The sequence below is a fragment of the Somniosus microcephalus genome, chromosome 13, assembly GCF_052327205.1.
Source record: "Somniosus microcephalus isolate GS21.2 chromosome 13, FLI_Smic_1.0, whole genome shotgun sequence".
NCBI classification, from domain to species: domain Eukaryota; kingdom Metazoa; phylum Chordata; class Chondrichthyes; order Squaliformes; family Somniosidae; genus Somniosus; species Somniosus microcephalus.
In genome coordinates this window covers 157,241,540-157,259,856 of record NC_140999.1, presented here as the reverse complement: position 1 = coordinate 157,259,856, position 18,317 = coordinate 157,241,540, and the positions used below count along the sequence as shown (strand labels likewise).

Genomic DNA, 18,317 nt, shown 5'->3' with positions numbered 1-18,317 from the left:
ATGAATTACTTTTGAAGTGTCGTCATTGCTGTTTAGTAGCCAATTTGCACACAGCAGGGTCCCACAAACAATAATGAGATTGTTAATCTGCTTTTGATGGTGTTATTTGAAATCACAAGCTTTCGGAGCGCTGCTCCTTCGTCAGGTGACAACAGCTCCTTCGTCAGGTGACGAAGGAGCAGCGCTCCGAAAGCTTGTGATTTCAAATAAAGCTGTTGGACTATAACCTGGTGTTGTGTGACATCTTACATTTGTCCACCCCAGTCCAACTCCGGCATCTCCACACTTTGATGGTGTTGATTGAGGAAAATGAATATTACCTAGGACACTGGGAGAACTTTCCTGTTCTTCTCTTCTCAGGCAGACAGGGCCGCGGTTAAGTGTCTCATCTGTAATATGACAATTTCAGAGAGTGCAGCAATCGTCCAATACTAGACTAAAATGTTAGCCTAGATTATGTGTTCAAGTCCCTAGAGTGGGGCTTGAACCCACAACCTACAGACTCAAAAGTGAGAATACTACCACTGAGCCTGACACGAGTAGCCGCCTCCCACTATCATATGATTATTTTCCATACCCACCTTCTACCTAAGATTCACCTTCACTAGTCTTCCAACCTCACATAGAACATTCCTCCAACTTGTTTAGACATCCTTCCCTCTTCAAGGCTGATTTTGCTGCTGGCATTTCTTTCTGAATTTGCATCTATGGGAATCTAAGCAAAGCAGGAAGAATTAAGGGAGCTGTGGCGAATAGCTCACTGCGTGGCACTTCTTTTGGTATTATCAGTTTTTCACAGCTTATTGCAAATTAAGATAGAAACACCCAAATAGAACTTGGTACAATCTTGAATGCAAGGACAGGGTCAGGGAGGTTTGTAGCATTTTCAGAACTGGTTCAAAACAGATGTGATAAGCAAACATTCAGTGCAATATGAAAGTGAAGAAACGTTCCCATTATTTAACATCGCTTTATTAAGGAGATGGGGTTTCATAAGCAGTTAATGCAACAGAAAACTATATTATGATTTTTGAACAGTCTTGAAACTACGACTTAAAAGTATTTAAAAGAAAATGAACAGTATGTTGGTCACAATTTGTATGTCACCCTGTAACCTAGCACTAAACACAATTAACTTTCATTTTTCTAGCTACGTTTTAGAAACATACATGACACAATAACATCAGTATAAATTGTTATGAAGTATACATGTAGTGTTGCATATAAATAAACATACATTATTAACATGATACAAAATTGTGGTTAAAAAGCGATGCAGACTATGCAAAGCAAACTATGGGAACACAGAGCCCACTCAAATGAAATACTGTCTAGTAGCGCTAACATAGCACAGACACTGTTAATGATTTTAGCCAGTTAAACTGGTCAGACCTAGTGCTGTCAATATCCTTTGACATTCTCCGACACTAATGATAAACAACCATTTCATTTAACAGCAAAGAATCTTTAAACTCCAAACCTCTCTTCTTCAGACTTTAAGATTTTGATCTGTGTCCTCTTGGTGAAGCTCTGTCTTCCCTATATATTTGGATATTACAACAGCGTGTTTAGGTGTATTGTACACTACGATGGTACTTGCTCTTTCAGGTTTAGATGCAAAAAAGATTTCCCATGTCTTATAAAATTTCATTCAAAAACAGAGTTAGACATGTACAGCATTATATTACATTCAGCAGTACTATAAACTAAATTATAGGTAGGAGAGGAACCAGTACTCCTTTCACAGTTGGAATTATACAGGTGGAACAGATCTATAACTTAGAAACTACACAGTTAAGTGATTTGTGTGCTACGGCTATTTTAATCAGAGCACACAAGTTCACAATACAAAATATACATCTCAGTTCAGCAGTAATTGGGTAAACATATTCAGTCAAGCTCAAGGACAGTGCGGTGGGAGTTGATGACAGAGGTAACAAAATCTGATGCTCCAAAAGGTTCTCTTATGTTTGATGAGCATTATAGCAATATTGGGGACCTTTACATCCCTTACATATATCATAACTACCATAGGAATGTTTCATGGCGTTACTTGAAGAATAATGTAGAGCAATGGTGCCCAACCTGTGGCCTGCCACCAGAATTTTACCTGTCTGCCAATTTGAACAGGACCACCAAGCAGCTGCTTATTTGAGTGAAGTGAACACTATTCATGAAAGGCACTCACTTGTGGAAAAACCCATCATCAGAAACAACTGGTCTGCTAGTGAGGAATAAAATAATCAATCAATCAATCAATCAATCAGACAGACAGCACTGCAGCCTCCCCCAGCAAGAGGGCACCAGGCTGGCAGACCCTTCTGCTCCTCCATTTGGGGCTTGCATTAGGAATCCACTACACTGTATGTCACAACTGGAGGGGGAGAGCAGCATTGCTTGGAGAGGGAAGTGGGTGTTACAAGGTGCAAGCAAGGGATTCTGAGGATGTCGTAACGTTTATAAAATAATTGTACCCCAAATTTTTGCTACTAATTTGTAATCACTAATCTGTACAATACAGAATGTTTCTTAAATTAATTTTTTTAATTGATTGGCTCCCATCTTTTTTCTTAAAGATTGTTACCTGTGGGCAGAATGATAGTTCTAGTGGCGGAGTGTTGTGTGGATGAGTGGATGTGATGGGCAGCAATGGGAGTGGGTGCACAACAGGGTAGTGGAGTGTGGAACACCCAGCCCAAACTGAATCCATGGCAAAACCTCAGGTTCACTGGTTAGGTGATCAGGTTGGTTCCTTAGTATTGCGCAGAAAAAGAATGTTTCACTTTGGTTGGGGCAGAGAGACCGAGAGTCTCCCAGCTGAGCTATGAGGAGAACTAGAGGATTTTGTTTGAAAGAGGCTCTACAGGAACAGCTAGTCCTCTGCTGGTTAATCAATCAGGCAATGCTGCCAGCTGACTCAATGGGAGTACTCTGTCCCAACAACCGCCTCTTGCCTCCATCTACTCCAGAGGAGAGCTGTCTTGGATTCACTATACTGTAGGTCCAAAGTGGAGGGGGAAGAGTAGCACTGCGGAAAGCAAGAGGCAGGTGTCACCCTGTTTGCTCCCACTGAGCGAGCAGTCAATGCTGTCTGACTGCCTTATTTTCCAGTGGGATCTTCTGGAGTTGAATGCTTTTCATCAATAGTGCTCATCTCGGTCATCTGTGGCTCTTTGCTGGGAGCAAGAGGGAAACTTTCTGAGGGAGAGCAGCTCACTTAGAAAACAGCCCTCAAAAAGGCTCACATAAAGCTACTGAACTTGAGCATGGTTGTACCCTTAGACCACCACCAATAAACTGCACCCTCACAAAAGGCCATCAACTCTCTCAGTACCCTCAAAAATAAAAAGATTTTCTGGATCCAAACACTCAGCTAGACCCTGAGTGTAACAGAAGCTTGCAAATGTCAAGAGGATCAGTAAGAGATGTCAATGGCACATCCATTATCAACGGCGGATGGCAGATTGAAGGAGCTGGAACATAATTCGAATGAAGAAAAGGTAATTTAAATTTTCTTTACAAAGATTCTCCATTCCCATCATCAAAACATTTAAACTTTTTTTTTTGCATTTTTAGGAGCTCCTTTTGCTATGACTCTTGGCCAGATCTGCTATTGTTTTTTTATTTTCAAGATGAATGAGAGAGCTAATGTGATGAGGCTGAACAAAATCCTGTTCTTTTTGTTTGAGTACTGAATTTGTAGTTATTCAGCTGGAACTAGGTTTCTGAATACTGTGCTCACAAAAACACAAAACTAATACAGGTACAACTAAAAAAAATCCATTCTCACGTACCCATAATATAAGAAATTTTTAGTTTCTGTATTTAGGTTTTCAAAAATAATATTTAACTGTTAAGCATTGCCTTATACTTCAGTGCTGTAAAATTTGTAAACCCTGAACACCGGCAATTTTGCAGAGATGTAAATTGTAAGTGTTTTATCATATGTAAATTGGCAGATTATTTTTCTGAGCAAAATCAGTTTTCAAAAACTGCTGATTTTACTCCAGTGATAAAGGTAATCCTTGGCTTTTCACTTTCCCCTTGCAAGGAAAGGCCTGAATTCCACTCAACCCCATGTTGTTCCCTTGGCGCTGCTGAGTTTAGGAGTTCACTGCGTTGGGAGTCACAGGAGCAATTCCAACTATCAATCTTTGGAGACCAATGCACTCCACTAGCATCTCATCCCTAATTTTAAATCAAAGAAGTACTCTATCTTAATTAATAGAAAGTGCATTAGTTGAAACTTTGTAGGTGAGATTTCAATTTTATTTTACACTAAAGCCTCTTAGGCCACAATTAGGCAGGATAATATCTTTAACAAACAAAAGCTTTATTTCAATACTTGGCTATTTATTTAGAATGTTAATATGTTTACAGTAGACACAGATGGAAACCTATTGATTTGGCAGCTGTGTGCAATTCTATCTAGCGATAAATCTAATCAGAAAAATGTAGCTTAAAGTGCATATGCTATGTACCTATTTGGACTGGGATGTGTATGACCCCAAATTTGATATATACATTCATATTCCAGCTTCACACCATATATAAAACCACATTTGTCATTCTAAGTTGACCCTTTCACTGGCTAGTTCCAACTACGGACCAGTTCTCAATACAACATTGTTACAAATGCTGCAAGGTCGTACTTGAAGGTGCTGCTGTTTATTATTTTACTTGTAAAATCATTTTCCTAAAATTCTTAATCAATTGCATAATAGTATGTACAATTCAATTACTGAATCATAGAGTTATAAGGTCTTCACAAAACATAAAGGCATCAGTCCAAAGAAATACCGGTTAATATAAAAGTCAAGATGTGTTGCTTTGAAACTTTATTCTAGTGAAGGTGGGGCATCAAGTGTAAGAAGAAGGAATCCAAAGTGTTTTCTCATACTATTTAACTGTATTAAATATATTGTTTTATAAATTTTGTTACAATGTAACGCAATTTCTTAAATCAGTTCTTGGAATTTCTTAACTCTTTAAAGCAGTAATTTAATGATACATACACATATGCACTGAGCGCCTGCGTTGTTCCTATTTTCAGTGCGTGTAGAAGTTCCAACTCACTGGGTGTCTTCCTCAGCTGCTGACTGGTTTCAACAGTAATGCCCGATACAGTGTCTACATCAGGAGTGTCCAAACTTTTAGTCTTCGCGAGCTGCTTAGATGACTACCATGGAACCTTGGGGCCACATATAGGCCTGGAGTTTCCTCTTGGGGCGCAATCCGGAAGTTGCACCCGAAATTTCCCCCGAAGCTGCGCCCATTTTGTTGATGTTGTTACATCCACGTATGTTCCCAAACTAATTAGAATACACCTAAACTTAAAATGGGCGCAAATGGGCATAAATCAGCATAAACATTCGGGGCCCAAGGAAACACCGAACCCACACCAGTATATTTCTTCTATGAGTCTTAAAATTTAAGTTTCAACTTATTTAACCATCATTCATGCACTGCATGTTTAAGAACCTGCAATTAGGGAAGCTTTTCCATTTTTAATGTGATTATGCTTATGCCATAAAAATGCATTGAAAGAAACAGAAAACACAGAGCAGGTCTCGGTGAGGCTGATTTTTTTTTAATGCTCAAAAAATTGTAATTAGAAGACCAGAAAATTGACTTTGGACCTTAAACTCTGGTCGCAATATTGAGAGACGCACCTCCCCCCGCCACCCCTGAACAAATGCAATTGGAGGATACTCGCATTTGAGAGTTGGGGTGCGGCCAGTTTTGTGGGCGGAGATTCGTTCAAACGAAGGGCTTGATGGACAAACATAAAAGATCAAGGAGTCATGGGCATATTGTAGTTACGCGGGAAACTCATTTATGCCCCATAATTTGTTTGTGCCCAGATCATGGGTGTATCTAGGTGCAAATACAGAGGAAACTCCAGGCCATAAAGCTCTAATCCATGCTCCCATTATTTTGCATATATCTCAAGTTACTAATACTAACAGGTCTTGGTTTTATGATTTAGAATTAATCCAACAATGAGACAACAGCATTAGAAACAGCTCTTTGCAAACCTCCATACCTACAAAATTCAAGCAGGTCAAACCACTGAATAAGAAATGTAAACGCAAATAGGACTGTGTTGCTTGGGCTTTAAGGGTCGGTTTGCCTTGGCTAAGGCACCCCATGTGGCCCACTGACTGAACACCTCTGGCCTATACTGATAGATTCATACCATATATTCGCATTTGTGTCTGACAAGGTGTTCCTTTCTGATTCATGGCATTAACATATGGTTTCATTGTAGAATTGCTGCAAATTACTGATTATTATTTTCCTGATGGAGTATTTCCAGTGACCCACAGGAAATTTACAATGATGCCAGATATCAAGATTACACACAATAAATGTAACACCTATTTCTCGTGTTTAATTCTTGCTTAAAATAGAACTGAACCAAGCAGTACTAATAAAACTCGGTCCAAAGCTGATTAAGAGCTGAGACCACAGCCTAGATTTTCTGATCTGCAGTCTTTGCAGCTATCCATCTTCCTGTGCTTTGACCCTGGTGGATGTTCCAGGTTCAGGCTCATTTAATTGCTTGTGGTGGCCTCCCAGCAGTGTTTCCGATTGTGTGCTCTGGGATGATAACGCTCCTGTGAAGCACCTTGGGCCGTTTTACTACGTTAAAGGTGCTATATAAATATAAGTTGTTGTTGAAGGTGCGGGGGAGGAAAGTCACTGCAGGTAGTGTGGCCAGTGGTGGGTGGATAAAAAAATGTTTCTCCCACGCGCCGCCCCCCCCCCCCAATTTATTTAAAATCTCCTGCATTGCGTAGTTAACTTGACTCTTCTGCAATGCACCAGGGTTAATGACGGAAATGCATCATATGACATTCCCTATCATGAAGCTATCATTTGGATATGCCTGTCCAAATGCTGAGGTGTCAGTGGAGGCTGGGGTCTCACAGACCAGCTCCCTGCCACATTTCACCATTCCTGCCTGCCCAGAACCCCCCTAAAAATGGGCAGTAATTTATTAGAAACATTTAAGCCTATGAGTCAAAACATTCTGCAAGTATTTCAATGCACTGAAGAAAGAAATAAGGAGAAACCCACATTCACCACATACAAGGGGTAATTTTACAAGTCCATGTTGCCATCAAGGACATTTGGGTGTGTGCTGCCCGCAATTATCGGCACGAAAATCGTGCAGCAGCCGTGCAGACCTATAAAATTACCCCTACAATCTTCAGCACCAAATATTTTTTATATATAATATATGGATTGTAATAGTTTTTTTGGAAATATATACATAGCCTAGACTCTATATTATATATAAACATTAGTTTATATTGATAAATAATTATAAATATAAACTAATATATATGGATTGCAGTTTATTTATTAAATTTGTTTATTAAATAACAAAGGAATTCGAACAATATAAATAAATAACCAATTTGATTAATCAAGGTGCAATCCAATACTACCTATAAACCTACATTTTTAATGCAGTTAAAAAGCATAACAAATCTTTTTATTTGACACCTAGCACCCCATAATAGAGTCTATAAAAAAAAACTGTTAAGTCACATAGAGCAGTATATAGTAACAAAGGGGTATTAAATAGCCATATAATCCCTTGTGCTAAATGATTGTGTCCTGTTTGTGTTCAGTTTTAACCCAGTTGCAAGGATTTGCTTTTATCTGCACATACACAGCTTTATTCTCTGGGTCTGTTTTTGGACCCATATACAGGTAGGTAATATAACAAACTTAAGAGCTACTGGTAGGTAGTGCTATCTTATGTTAATCCATCATTCCTCACTTATGGTACTCGAAGGCTGATGCAATGTTTCCCCAGAGTATAGAAGCTTTACCTTTACATTGGCTTTCATTTTGCAGCTCCTGGCACCTTGCCTGACCCGCCTTTTTTGCTGCTTGGTAATATATTCTTCCTTTTCATTTTGCTATTGCTCTTCAGATCTGCAGGACATTGGGTGATTATTTGATCTGCAGTCTTTGCTCCTGCCGCCTCCTTGTCTTTTTTAGAAAGCTCTGAAGTTCTTTCCTTGGGTTTTCTTCCTCTCTTCTTCCCAGTTGTGCTTTTCTTCCTCTCTGATTTTGTAACCTCCAGATCTCTTTTGCTTCTTGCAGGTATTTCTGCAGAGGCCCTAAACCAGTTCTGTCAAAGGACATTTTAACCTTTAAGTGTTGATTGCGTTTTGAAGTTTGGGAAAACTGCATAGCAAAATTGTCACTCCAACTATTTTCAGGATAAAACATGAAGTATTAGCGTAGGGTGTGCATTTTTATTACATGTTTTTGTTCTTCTTTTATGCAAATTTGAGAGGGTTCAAATTCCTCTATTTTGTTCCCTATATCCCCAGTCTCCCTATGACTTACACCATCTACAGCTTGGTGCAGGAGGGCAGACAATCTGTTCTTAGGCATTCACCAACACTCCTCTGACCTTGCCAAAAGGAAACATGTGACATTTGCCCAGGGACAGCTTTCCCCCCCAATTTTCCTTCCCTTTTGATGGGAAGTGCTTGGCCTCCACGCAACGCCTCTCCACAGCTGCACGATTCAGGTTGACACCTTAGCACCGTGGGGTCAGACACGCTGGTGCAATTTAGCTTGTATTACAGGGTCTCGTTTAATAGTGGGGCATTTACCAGCAAGAGCTGTGGAAAGCAGACAATAACCAAACAGCTCAGAGACTATGCCAAACTGAACTTTAAACACATGGGAAAGATTAAAGTAATATTTGCTCTTTTCAAAGTATTAGCTGTCGTTAGAAAATTAACATGAAAAATCATTTGGTGGTACCCCATCATCCAGAGTGTAATATTCCAAGCCTATAATTGTGGCATATGAGCCAGTTAGCTGTACTGCCAGTCTAAACTTATATTGGATTATAAAATAAATAATGTAGCAGTACACCAGTTAGTTTTAACACTCATCTTCCCAGTACTGTGCATACACTAGTCTGTAACCATCTGTAAAGTCAACTTCAAGTCCACATTATCAGAATAGGTGAATGAAGCTCTATTAAGCTGGTCTAGTTAACCTGCACTACGAGGCAGCTTTCCCCCCCCTTTTCTCTCATGCATGGTGGGTGCGCTTAATAGTACATCAAGAAAATGTCAAATGTGTTGTTGTTTAACAGCAAATGTACTATAGTTTTCATTATCAGTCGTAAATGTAGTCCCTAAATTCAAACCCCTTTTCCTGTGATGGTGACTTCAATGTGTTGAAAAGGATACAACAAAAGCAGGGACAATTGTTACATTAATAGTGAAAGCAGCAATTCTTTTTGCTGATTTCTTGTTTTGAGATCCTTTGTGAAATAATGTTAGCTTACCTCAGAATGAGAGTTGTTGATGTGGTATTTAACTCCACTTTCCGAACTAAACTCCTTCTGACAAATCAAACATCTGTATTTCCCAACTAGATGCTCACCCTGTCATAAAACAGCATGTCATTAAATCTCAAGACATTATTGAAAAGAAAACTGCAAGTCTTCACTTCTCAGGAGAGGTCTGCATTTAAGAGGTAATTTCCTAACTTTGCATTGTTGGCAGGGATTGTGCATTTGAATTTCCAATATGCTCTCTGTTGGCAAGGCTCACCACTAGCAGTGTGAAGTCAGAAAATTACCTCTTTAGTGTAATACAAATACAAAACTGCACTCTCATTTATGGTGCCTTTTTGAGCAACAACAAACTGTATTTATATACCAGTATTTACACAGGAAATGCCTCAAAGTGTTTCTCAGAGGTGCAAGCAGATCCTTAACAATGAGGAGCAGAGAGCGCAGCAATACAATGGCATAGAGTGACACGGAATTCAGTCCCCAAGCCAGTGAGTTTTGGCTCTCAGTAGCACTGTTACAAGCTGCCAAACACAGTCCAGGCACAATAGGAGTTGGGGAGAGTTGCACGTCCAGACCATTGTCACATACCTCCTAGTGGCTGGTGGGAGGGCCACGTCTTAAAAATGTCTTTACGCAGAGGATAATTAGAATGTGCAATTCTCTACCATAAACTGTGTTGAAACAGAGTCCATGCATTCTTTTAAAAGAGAATTAGATAGTTGCTTGAATAAGAGGAATATTAAGAAATGTGGGGCATGGGCAGTAGAGTAGGATTAGACCAAATGTGGCTAATGTGGAGAAAATTACTGATACAGATTTCTTGGGCCAAATGGCCTGTTTCTGTACTGTGACATTTTACAATTCTGCGGTGGTGGCCTGAGAGTTTAAGGGACACCAGCCCACCTTAAAACTAAAGGCTAACAAACTATAATTACTGCCAGTGTGTTTGTCAATTTTCTGCACAGGAAGGTTCCTCCATATATAAATGTTGGGAAGGTATTTGGTAAACAGGTACTGTACAACAATTACTGTAGTTAATTTCTAAGAGAATCCAAAGTTTTTACCATTTTAAGGGATTCATTCAAATCAAATGCCAAAACAGGAATTTCCTCAGGGTATTTCCCGCTCCAGCAACATAACTTTGGCAGAAACCCCATTTATCCCGTTTACAAACTTCCACCGAAGTTACAGCAGTGGAGCAGGAGAATCCCAGAGAAAATTCCCCACGAAAGAGTTTCTAATGGTGCATTTATACTACAGTTTGAGACCAGTAGCTGCAATAACAATTCCAATCAATTTATACTATCTATCCCCAATGGTAATTCTCCCACCTGGGAGAGAGCTCTGCACAAACATCCTCATAGGCATTTGCAGAGCTACTTTACCAATGGTTTAAAATTGCAGAAATACTAAAATTGCAGTATAAAATTACCTCAAATTATTTATATTAGTCACTCAACAGGAAGACATTGCACTGTAGAATAAAGCAGAGCTTCTACCTCACCGCCAATGGGGGATGTAAAGTCTGCCAGTTGACATACATGCAACCAAACAGCATCTGTCCCAGACTGTTGTGGTGTTACTTAATGGGGCATCAGTTAAAAACAACTGGCTTAAAAACAAAGTCAGCTGGGTAGTAGGCAATGACCTGAATGGAACTTAATGCTCACGTTATTTGTGAGTGAACAAAACAGGTTGCACTTCAGTGCCACCTACTGGCTGACCACAGAGTGACACTGGTGTCAGCGGTCATCCACCTGTACACTCAGCTGGAGTCCAGCATGTGAAAGCAGGAAGAACACGATGGAGAGAAATAGCAAAAATAATGGGTAAAAGTTCAAAAAAGAAAAAAAAGAGAATATTTATGTCCTTCCTAAATAATGTTAATTTGCTTTGTTTTAGGATTAGCTATTTAATTCATAAACACTTCCTTCACAACACTACAGTTATGAGTTTGAATCTCTGTCAGGGAAGCTTTCATGTGAAATTTTTGAAGAAGATAGAATTAATGGAAAATTTTGCGAGCTGGATTGAAAATTTGTTTGGCATTATAAATCAGAGATAATAAAGGGAGAAAACTGACTGGTAGAGTTCTGGAGAACTCTGTTCTGAGTACTCTACCGATTAAAATATTCATAAATGATATGGAGGATGTTTATATTAATGTGAAATTCATTCAAAGGGATCTGAACAAATTAAACAGACGTGGTAAAGGACAGACAGATTTTAATAAATAATGAAATAGGGCATTTTAATCTTTTATAACTTGTGGTAAAGCCATATTATATGCAATTTTAGACACTCTGGCCTCAAAAGGACAATCGATGCATCGGATAGATTTAAATTTAAATTGGTGAGAAATAGGGATAAAGTTGATGTCAGCAAAGTGCTTAACTGATCATAGAGCAAGAGGACATGAAGACATCATTAACAAGCTTCAAATGAAACCAGAGCACAGAAAAATATTTATTTCACACAGATTTAGTGGATGTGGAATGGGCAAATGCTTTTAATCTTATGTTAATTCCTTTAAAATGCCTGGTTAAGAATGGAATAGATAATTCAAATAATATCTATATATATGCTATGGAACAACAACTTACACTTATATAGTGCCCTTAACATAGCAAAAGATCACCAAGTGCTTCATGGGGGGGGGGGGGGGGGGGGGGAGCAGATTGGATGCAAACAGGAATGGGGGAAAGTTAAGGAAGGTGACCGGAGCCAAGGCTGAAGAGGTAGATTTCTGAGGAGGCATTTGAAGGTGGAGCATGCTGGACCAAGGTGAACGGTAGAAGAGAATTTCAGAGCTCAGAGCTATGGTGGCTGAAGGCTCTACCACCAATGGCAGAGCACATAGTGGGAGCCCTGGAGAGCAGAGTGCACTTGCTGGGATAATAGGGCTGGAGGAGGTTGCAGCGAGAGGGTGGATAATATGAAGGATTGTGCATTCGGGACAAGTGAAGGTTGGTGAAGGCTGGGTGATTGGTGCAAGTGACTTTGTGCGGGATTGGATATGGGCAGCAGAGTTCTGGACGGGTTGGGGTTTTTGTAGGGTGGAATTCAGAAGGCTGCCCAGGAGTGTGTTTGAAAAGGTGAGCCTGGAGGTGACACAAGATGTAGGTGAAGGTTTCACAGTGGTGGAGGTGAGGCAAAGATGGAGGAGGGTGATGTTTCAGAGTTCGAAATAGGCTGTCTTAATGATGAATTGGAACAATGTGGTCGCTATGCTGTTGAAAATTGTCATCAATGGAAAGCAACTGGAGTCGGTTAGCTACTTTAGCTTGTGAGGTTAGATCAATAGTCTGTAGTTTTGTTTGATTAGTTGGTGGGGTCAGGCAGAAATTTCCACATTACTTCCCTCACAAGATTAAGTGGGTTACACTGATTCCATGTTAGCACAAACTGTACCCAACTCTGTAGGGCGGGGTGGACGCATTGCAATTGGCAAATGGCCTTTAATGTTCTGTGTTTTTTTAAGTTCTGGTGATTCTGTTGGAATTTTCAACTGACTTGCACCTAAGAAGTCAAAAGGTGAAAATTTATAAATCAGTCTGGGAGCTCCTTCACTCACAGCCACCTGGACACATTCCAACGTGAACTGGATCTGGAGAGTGTAGAGTGCCTAGTGCCTCTGAACTGGGGTGGTGTTGGGGGAGGGGGGGGGCAAGATTTGATAAAATTATCCAGAATGCATATTTTGTAATCTAAAAAATTCAAAATATTACAGGGAAATGTGAAAACAAATAGTTACATGGTTCCCCACCCCCACTCCAAGTGCCTTCAACATTTAGATTGCCTCTTCAAGATTTGATGTACTTATATTTTTTTCCTCCTATAGAAGTGAAGGAATGTTGTGTATACCTACAACTTAAGTTGCAAATTCCATTTAACCACTTGGCTTCACACATCTTAAGTTTATAATCAGGCTGTTCTTGAGTTGTCAGCCTTTTGGGGGCAGTTCAGTTATTTCTGTCACTGTTAGTCAGCTTTTGCCTAATTTTCTAGGTTGGAATGTATGCAACTGAGCCAAGTGAACACTTTCAAACAACTTGATTGCACACTAGCCATTTGAGTATCTTTCCAACTGACCTTAGTACACGTTGCTAGATGAGCTTTTAGTCCAGAAAAACTCGAGTAAATTGCTTCACAACGCTGTAAAAAAGAATATGCAAGTGAAAAACCTGTTCCTTCACAGCAACTACAGTAAGTAGAGGAAAAACAGTTTGGCTGAGTGAGCAGTAAGCAAGTGAGGATGTGGCTGGGAGAGGCAATATACATTTTCCCCTGCTTTCTGGCTCTAAAGCACGTCCCAATAATGAATGAAGCAGCATTCCAACAGCTAATGGTACCAGACTATGGACTCATATGAACGTGCCATTAAATCCGGTGCCTGTAAACATACTGACGGGACTATCAGTTGTGTTAGTTAGGAATTATAAATCACAAAATAATTCACGAGTTAAAAATAAAAAGCTTGTTAAAATGGAGGCATGCAGCCTACTTAAAGCGGTTACTGACAGAACCGCCTCCTGAGAGCAGATTGGTCGCCTGTCCCCCGTCCCGCTTCCATTAAAACCAGAAGTGGGCGGGTTCGAGATCGGTTGGAGTCAGGTTTGAATTTTTTTTAATTTTAACTATTCACTAGACCCAAAGCCAACTGTTTTTGGGGGTTAAAATTACTCCCAATGTATTTCCACTTAGCCTCCTCACTGCAACTAATATTTTAGTGTTTGAGGAAAAAACTAAAATGTAATCATAGGATATACAGCACAGAAACAGGCTATTCGGCCCAACAAGTCCATGCCAGCATTTATGCTCCACACGAGCCTCCTCCCATCTTTCCTCATCTAAATCTATCAGCATAACCCTCTATTCCCTTCTCCCTCATATGCTTGTCTAGCCTCCCCTTAAACACATCTATACTTTTCACTTCAACCACTCCCTGTGGTAGCGAGTTCCACATTTTCACCACTCTTTGGTAAAGAGGTTTCTTCTGAATTCCCTATTTGATTTCTTGGTGACTATCTTATATTGATGGCCTCTAGTTATGCTCTTCCCCACAAGTGGAAACATTCTCTCTGTATCCACTCTATCAAAACCTTTCATAATTTTAAAGACCTCTATTAGGTCACCCCTCAGCCTTCTTTTTTCAAGAGAAAAAGAGACCCAGCCTGTTCATCCTTTCCTGATATGTATACCCTCCCATTTCTGGTAGCATCCTTGTAAATCTTCTCTGCACTCTCTCCAATGCCTCTAAATCTTTTTTTATAATATGGTGACCAGAACTGTACACAGTATTCCAAGTGTGGTCTAACCAAGGTTTGATATAGGTTTAGCATAACTTCCCTACCTTTCAATTCTATCCCTCTAGAAATAAACCCTAGTGCTTGGTTTGCTTTTTTTATGGCCTTGCTAACCTGTGGCGCAACTTTTAGTGATTTGTGTATTTGTACTCCGAGATCCCTTTGTTCTTCTACCCCACCTAGACTTGCACCCTCCAAGTGATATGTGACCTCCCTATTCTTCCTACCAAAATGTAATACCTCACATTTATCTGTGTTGAACTTCATTTGCCAATTATATGTCCATTCTGCAAGTTTATTAATGTCCTCCTGTAATTTGTTACAGTCCTCCTCAGTATTGACTATCCCCCTCCAATTTGGTGTCATCTGCAAATTTAGAAATTGTGTTTTTGATTCCAAAGTCTAAATTGTTAATGTAAATTGTGAACAACAGTGGTCCCAGCACTGATCTTTGTGGATCACCACTACCCACATTCTGCCACTGTGAATAGCTACCCTTTACTCCTACTCCCCGCTTTCTGTCCTGAAGCTAGCCAGCAATCCATTTTGCTACTCGTCCTCTGACTCCGCATTCTCTGACCTTGTCCATTTTATTTTCCCAAGTTCTATTCTCAGCCCTTTAAAATCAGCTTTTCTCCAATCTATTACCCTGGTTTTCATCATACATATGTCCTTCTCAATTATCATCTTAAAGCGTATTATATTGTGGTCTGCAAATAAACTCTAAAGCCTGCACATCTGCCAATGCACTTTATTATGTCTATGTTCATGTTACAAGTCAAATGAATGTTAAATGTCTTAATCAAAATGTACACTCTCGGGAGCCGCAAGCTTACATTTCGTTGTACTGCACTTGTGCACTAACAATGACAATAAAGTTGATTATTATTATTATTATATGTTCCCCTACTTTTACTTCTCTTATCTGCTCTGGTTCATTCCCCATTACTAGATCCAATAGCGAATCCTCCCTTGTTGGGCTTTTTACCTATTGGGTTAGAAAGGAGTCCTGTACACATTGTAGGAACTCCATTCCCTTATCCCCTTTGCTTACCTCTTCTGTCCAATTAATATCGGGGTAGTTGAAATCCCCCATGATTATTATTCTATGTTTTTTACTCATTTCTCTAATTTGTCTGCATATTTCTTCCTCCACCTCCCTTCCACTATTCGGTGGCCTGTAAACTACGCCTATCTATTAGTGTGATTGATCCTTTATTATCTTTTATCCATATGGATTCTACTTTTGTCTTGCTGATATCTGCGTCACTTTTTTCTACTGCCATTATGTTATCCCTAATAAGTACAGCTATTCCACCTCCCCTTTTTCCCTCCCTATCTTTTCTAAATATGTTATTCCCAGTCCTGATTTTTCTATTGCCATGTTTCAGTAAACCCTACTATGTCTGGTTCCTCGTAATGCATGATTGCCTCCAGCTCCAGTTTTATTATGGACACTGTGTTCATTGCTGTACAGACAGTTTAACTCATTTTTAATAGGATTTCCTCTCTCTATGTTTAACCATTTTTAGACTCCTGTTCTATAACTCTATTTATTCCCTTGCCATCAATGTCCTCCCTTACTTTATTCTTTCCTATGCTCTCTTTTCCTGTATTGTTTATATTTAGGCTTCTTGTAGGTCCCTCCCCCCATCTTGCTAGTTTAAAGCCTTTGCCACCACCCCATTTACCCTTTTCACTAGGACACGGGTCCCATCCCGATTCAAGTGGAGCCTGTCCCATCGGTACAGCTCCTTCCTGTCCCAGAACTAGGTCCAGTGTCCCATGAAAAAGAACCCCTCTTTCCCACACCAGCCCTTTAGCCACGTGTTAATTCTCCTGATCTGTCTGCTTCTATGCCGATTTGCACATGGCTCGGGCAATAATTCAGAGATTATTATCCTCGATGTCCTGCTTTTTAAATTTTAGATCCTAACTCCTGATACTTTTTCAGCAGGACCTCCTCCCTGTTCCTACCTATGTCGTTTGTTCACGACAACTGGATTTACCCCCTCCCTTTCCAGGTTTCTCTCCAGCCGCTGTGAGATATCCCTTAACCTGGCACCGGTAGGCAACACACCCTTCGGGATTGTCGTTCTTGGCTGCAGAGGGCGCTATCTATCCCCCTAATTATAGAGTCCCCCATCACTACCACATTTCTATTCTGCTCTCCCCCCTCCACCCCCCACCCCTTGGACAGCCTTCTGAGCCACGGTGCCTTGGTCTGCATTGTGGCTGTCCTCCCTGCAGTCTTTCTCCTTGACTTCACAGGTAGCGAGTACATCGTACCTGTTTGACAGGACCAGTGTCTGCGGGACCTCCTTCTCAACCTCTCCTAAATCCCCGCTACCCATCTCCCTAACAGTCACACCCTCCCTTTCCTGAACCCGTGCTTTCCTCTGGGGTGTGACTGTATTGTGGATAAAACTGTCCAGAAATTACTCCCCCTGCCTTATGTGTCGGAGTGCCTCCAACTCGCACTCCAGCACAATGACTCTGAGCTGGAGCGATTCGAGAGGGAGACATCTCCTGCAGACGTGTTTGCTCGGGACAGTCTCGCCGTCCACAAACTCACACATATTGCAGTCCAGACACACAACCTGCCCTGCCATATCTTGGTCTAGCCTTATTTTATTTATTTAATTAGTTGAAGTCTTTATTCAATGATATTTTATAGTGATATTAATTAGTTTAACTAGTTAAGCTATAAATTTTATACAGTATGTTCGTTTCCCGCTCCAAGTTTAAACCACTGTCTTAGCTTAGAGAGGAAAGAAAACGGTAATACTCACCAACCAACCACCTACCTGCTGTCATTGTCAGGAGGCATCCTCGGGCCCTATACTTCAAACAAGTTTTAAATATTTTTTTAAATAAAAAGGCCCTCAATGTCTTTTACGACTTGTCCTTCCTGCTCTTTTTTAAATGAAATGTAGTTTGGTGGGTTAGTGTTTTCTCTAAAATACCAAATCTGCTTTTCTGTAACTGTCAGGTTGAAGCCACTCAAAATTTTCAGTCCAATCTGAACATTTTTGATCGTTGCATATCATCAACATCTTCATCAACAACAACTTGCATTCATATTACACTTTTAATGCAGAATAATGTCCCAAAGTGCTTCACATTAAGTACTATTAAGTATTAAACAAAAAAATTGACACCATGTCAAAGACAGAGATATTAGGAAAGGTGATCAAAAGTTTGGTCAAAGAGGTGGGTTGTGGGGAGGATCATAAGGGAGGAGAGTGAGGTGGATTGGTGGAGGTGCTTAAGGAGGACATTCCAGAACGTTGGACCATAGGTTGCTGCCGGCATAGCTGCCAATGGGAGGGCTAAGGGAAGGGGGATGAAAAGAGGTCAGAGTCGGAGGAACAAAGTGTTTGGCGGGGTGGTTGTAGCACTGGAGGAGGTTACAGAGATAGGGAGGGGCAAGGCCATAGAAGTATTTAAACAGAGGAACATGTAACAAGAATAATCATTTTAAACTTGAGGCAGTGGGACTGAAAGCCAAAGTAGGTCAGCAAGGACAGGGATGATGGGCAAGAAAGACTTTTTGCAGGATAGGATACAGGCAGCAGAGGTTTAGTGAGCGTGGGAGATGGAAGGAAGGCCAGCCAGGAGAACATTCAAATAGTTGGAGATGACAAAGGCATGGGTGAGTGTTT

General features: G+C 40.4%; 1 protein-coding gene across 6 annotated transcripts in view; it reads right to left on the bottom strand.

The window, feature by feature from the left end:
- Positions 1 to 956: 956 nt before the first annotated feature.
- The window catches only part of LOC147108700 (zinc finger protein 512B-like), a 165,738-nt gene continuing 148,377 nt past the window's right edge, over positions 957 to 18,317 (bottom strand). For 4 of the 6 annotated variants that reach the window (XM_086005429.1, XM_086005432.1, XM_086005431.1 and 1 more), the window contains 3 exons: positions 13,439 to 13,501; positions 9,335 to 9,433; positions 957 to 8,152 (listed from right to left, as the gene is read on the bottom strand). In XM_086005429.1, the coding sequence (XP_085861555.1) occupies positions 7,862 to 8,152; positions 9,335 to 9,433; positions 13,439 to 13,501 (453 nt within the window). In that variant the 3' untranslated portion in view covers positions 957 to 7,861. The remainder of the gene's footprint in view (positions 8,153 to 9,334; positions 9,434 to 13,438; positions 13,502 to 18,317) is intronic. The other 2 variants (XM_086005434.1, XM_086005433.1) reach the window with 2 other exon arrangements.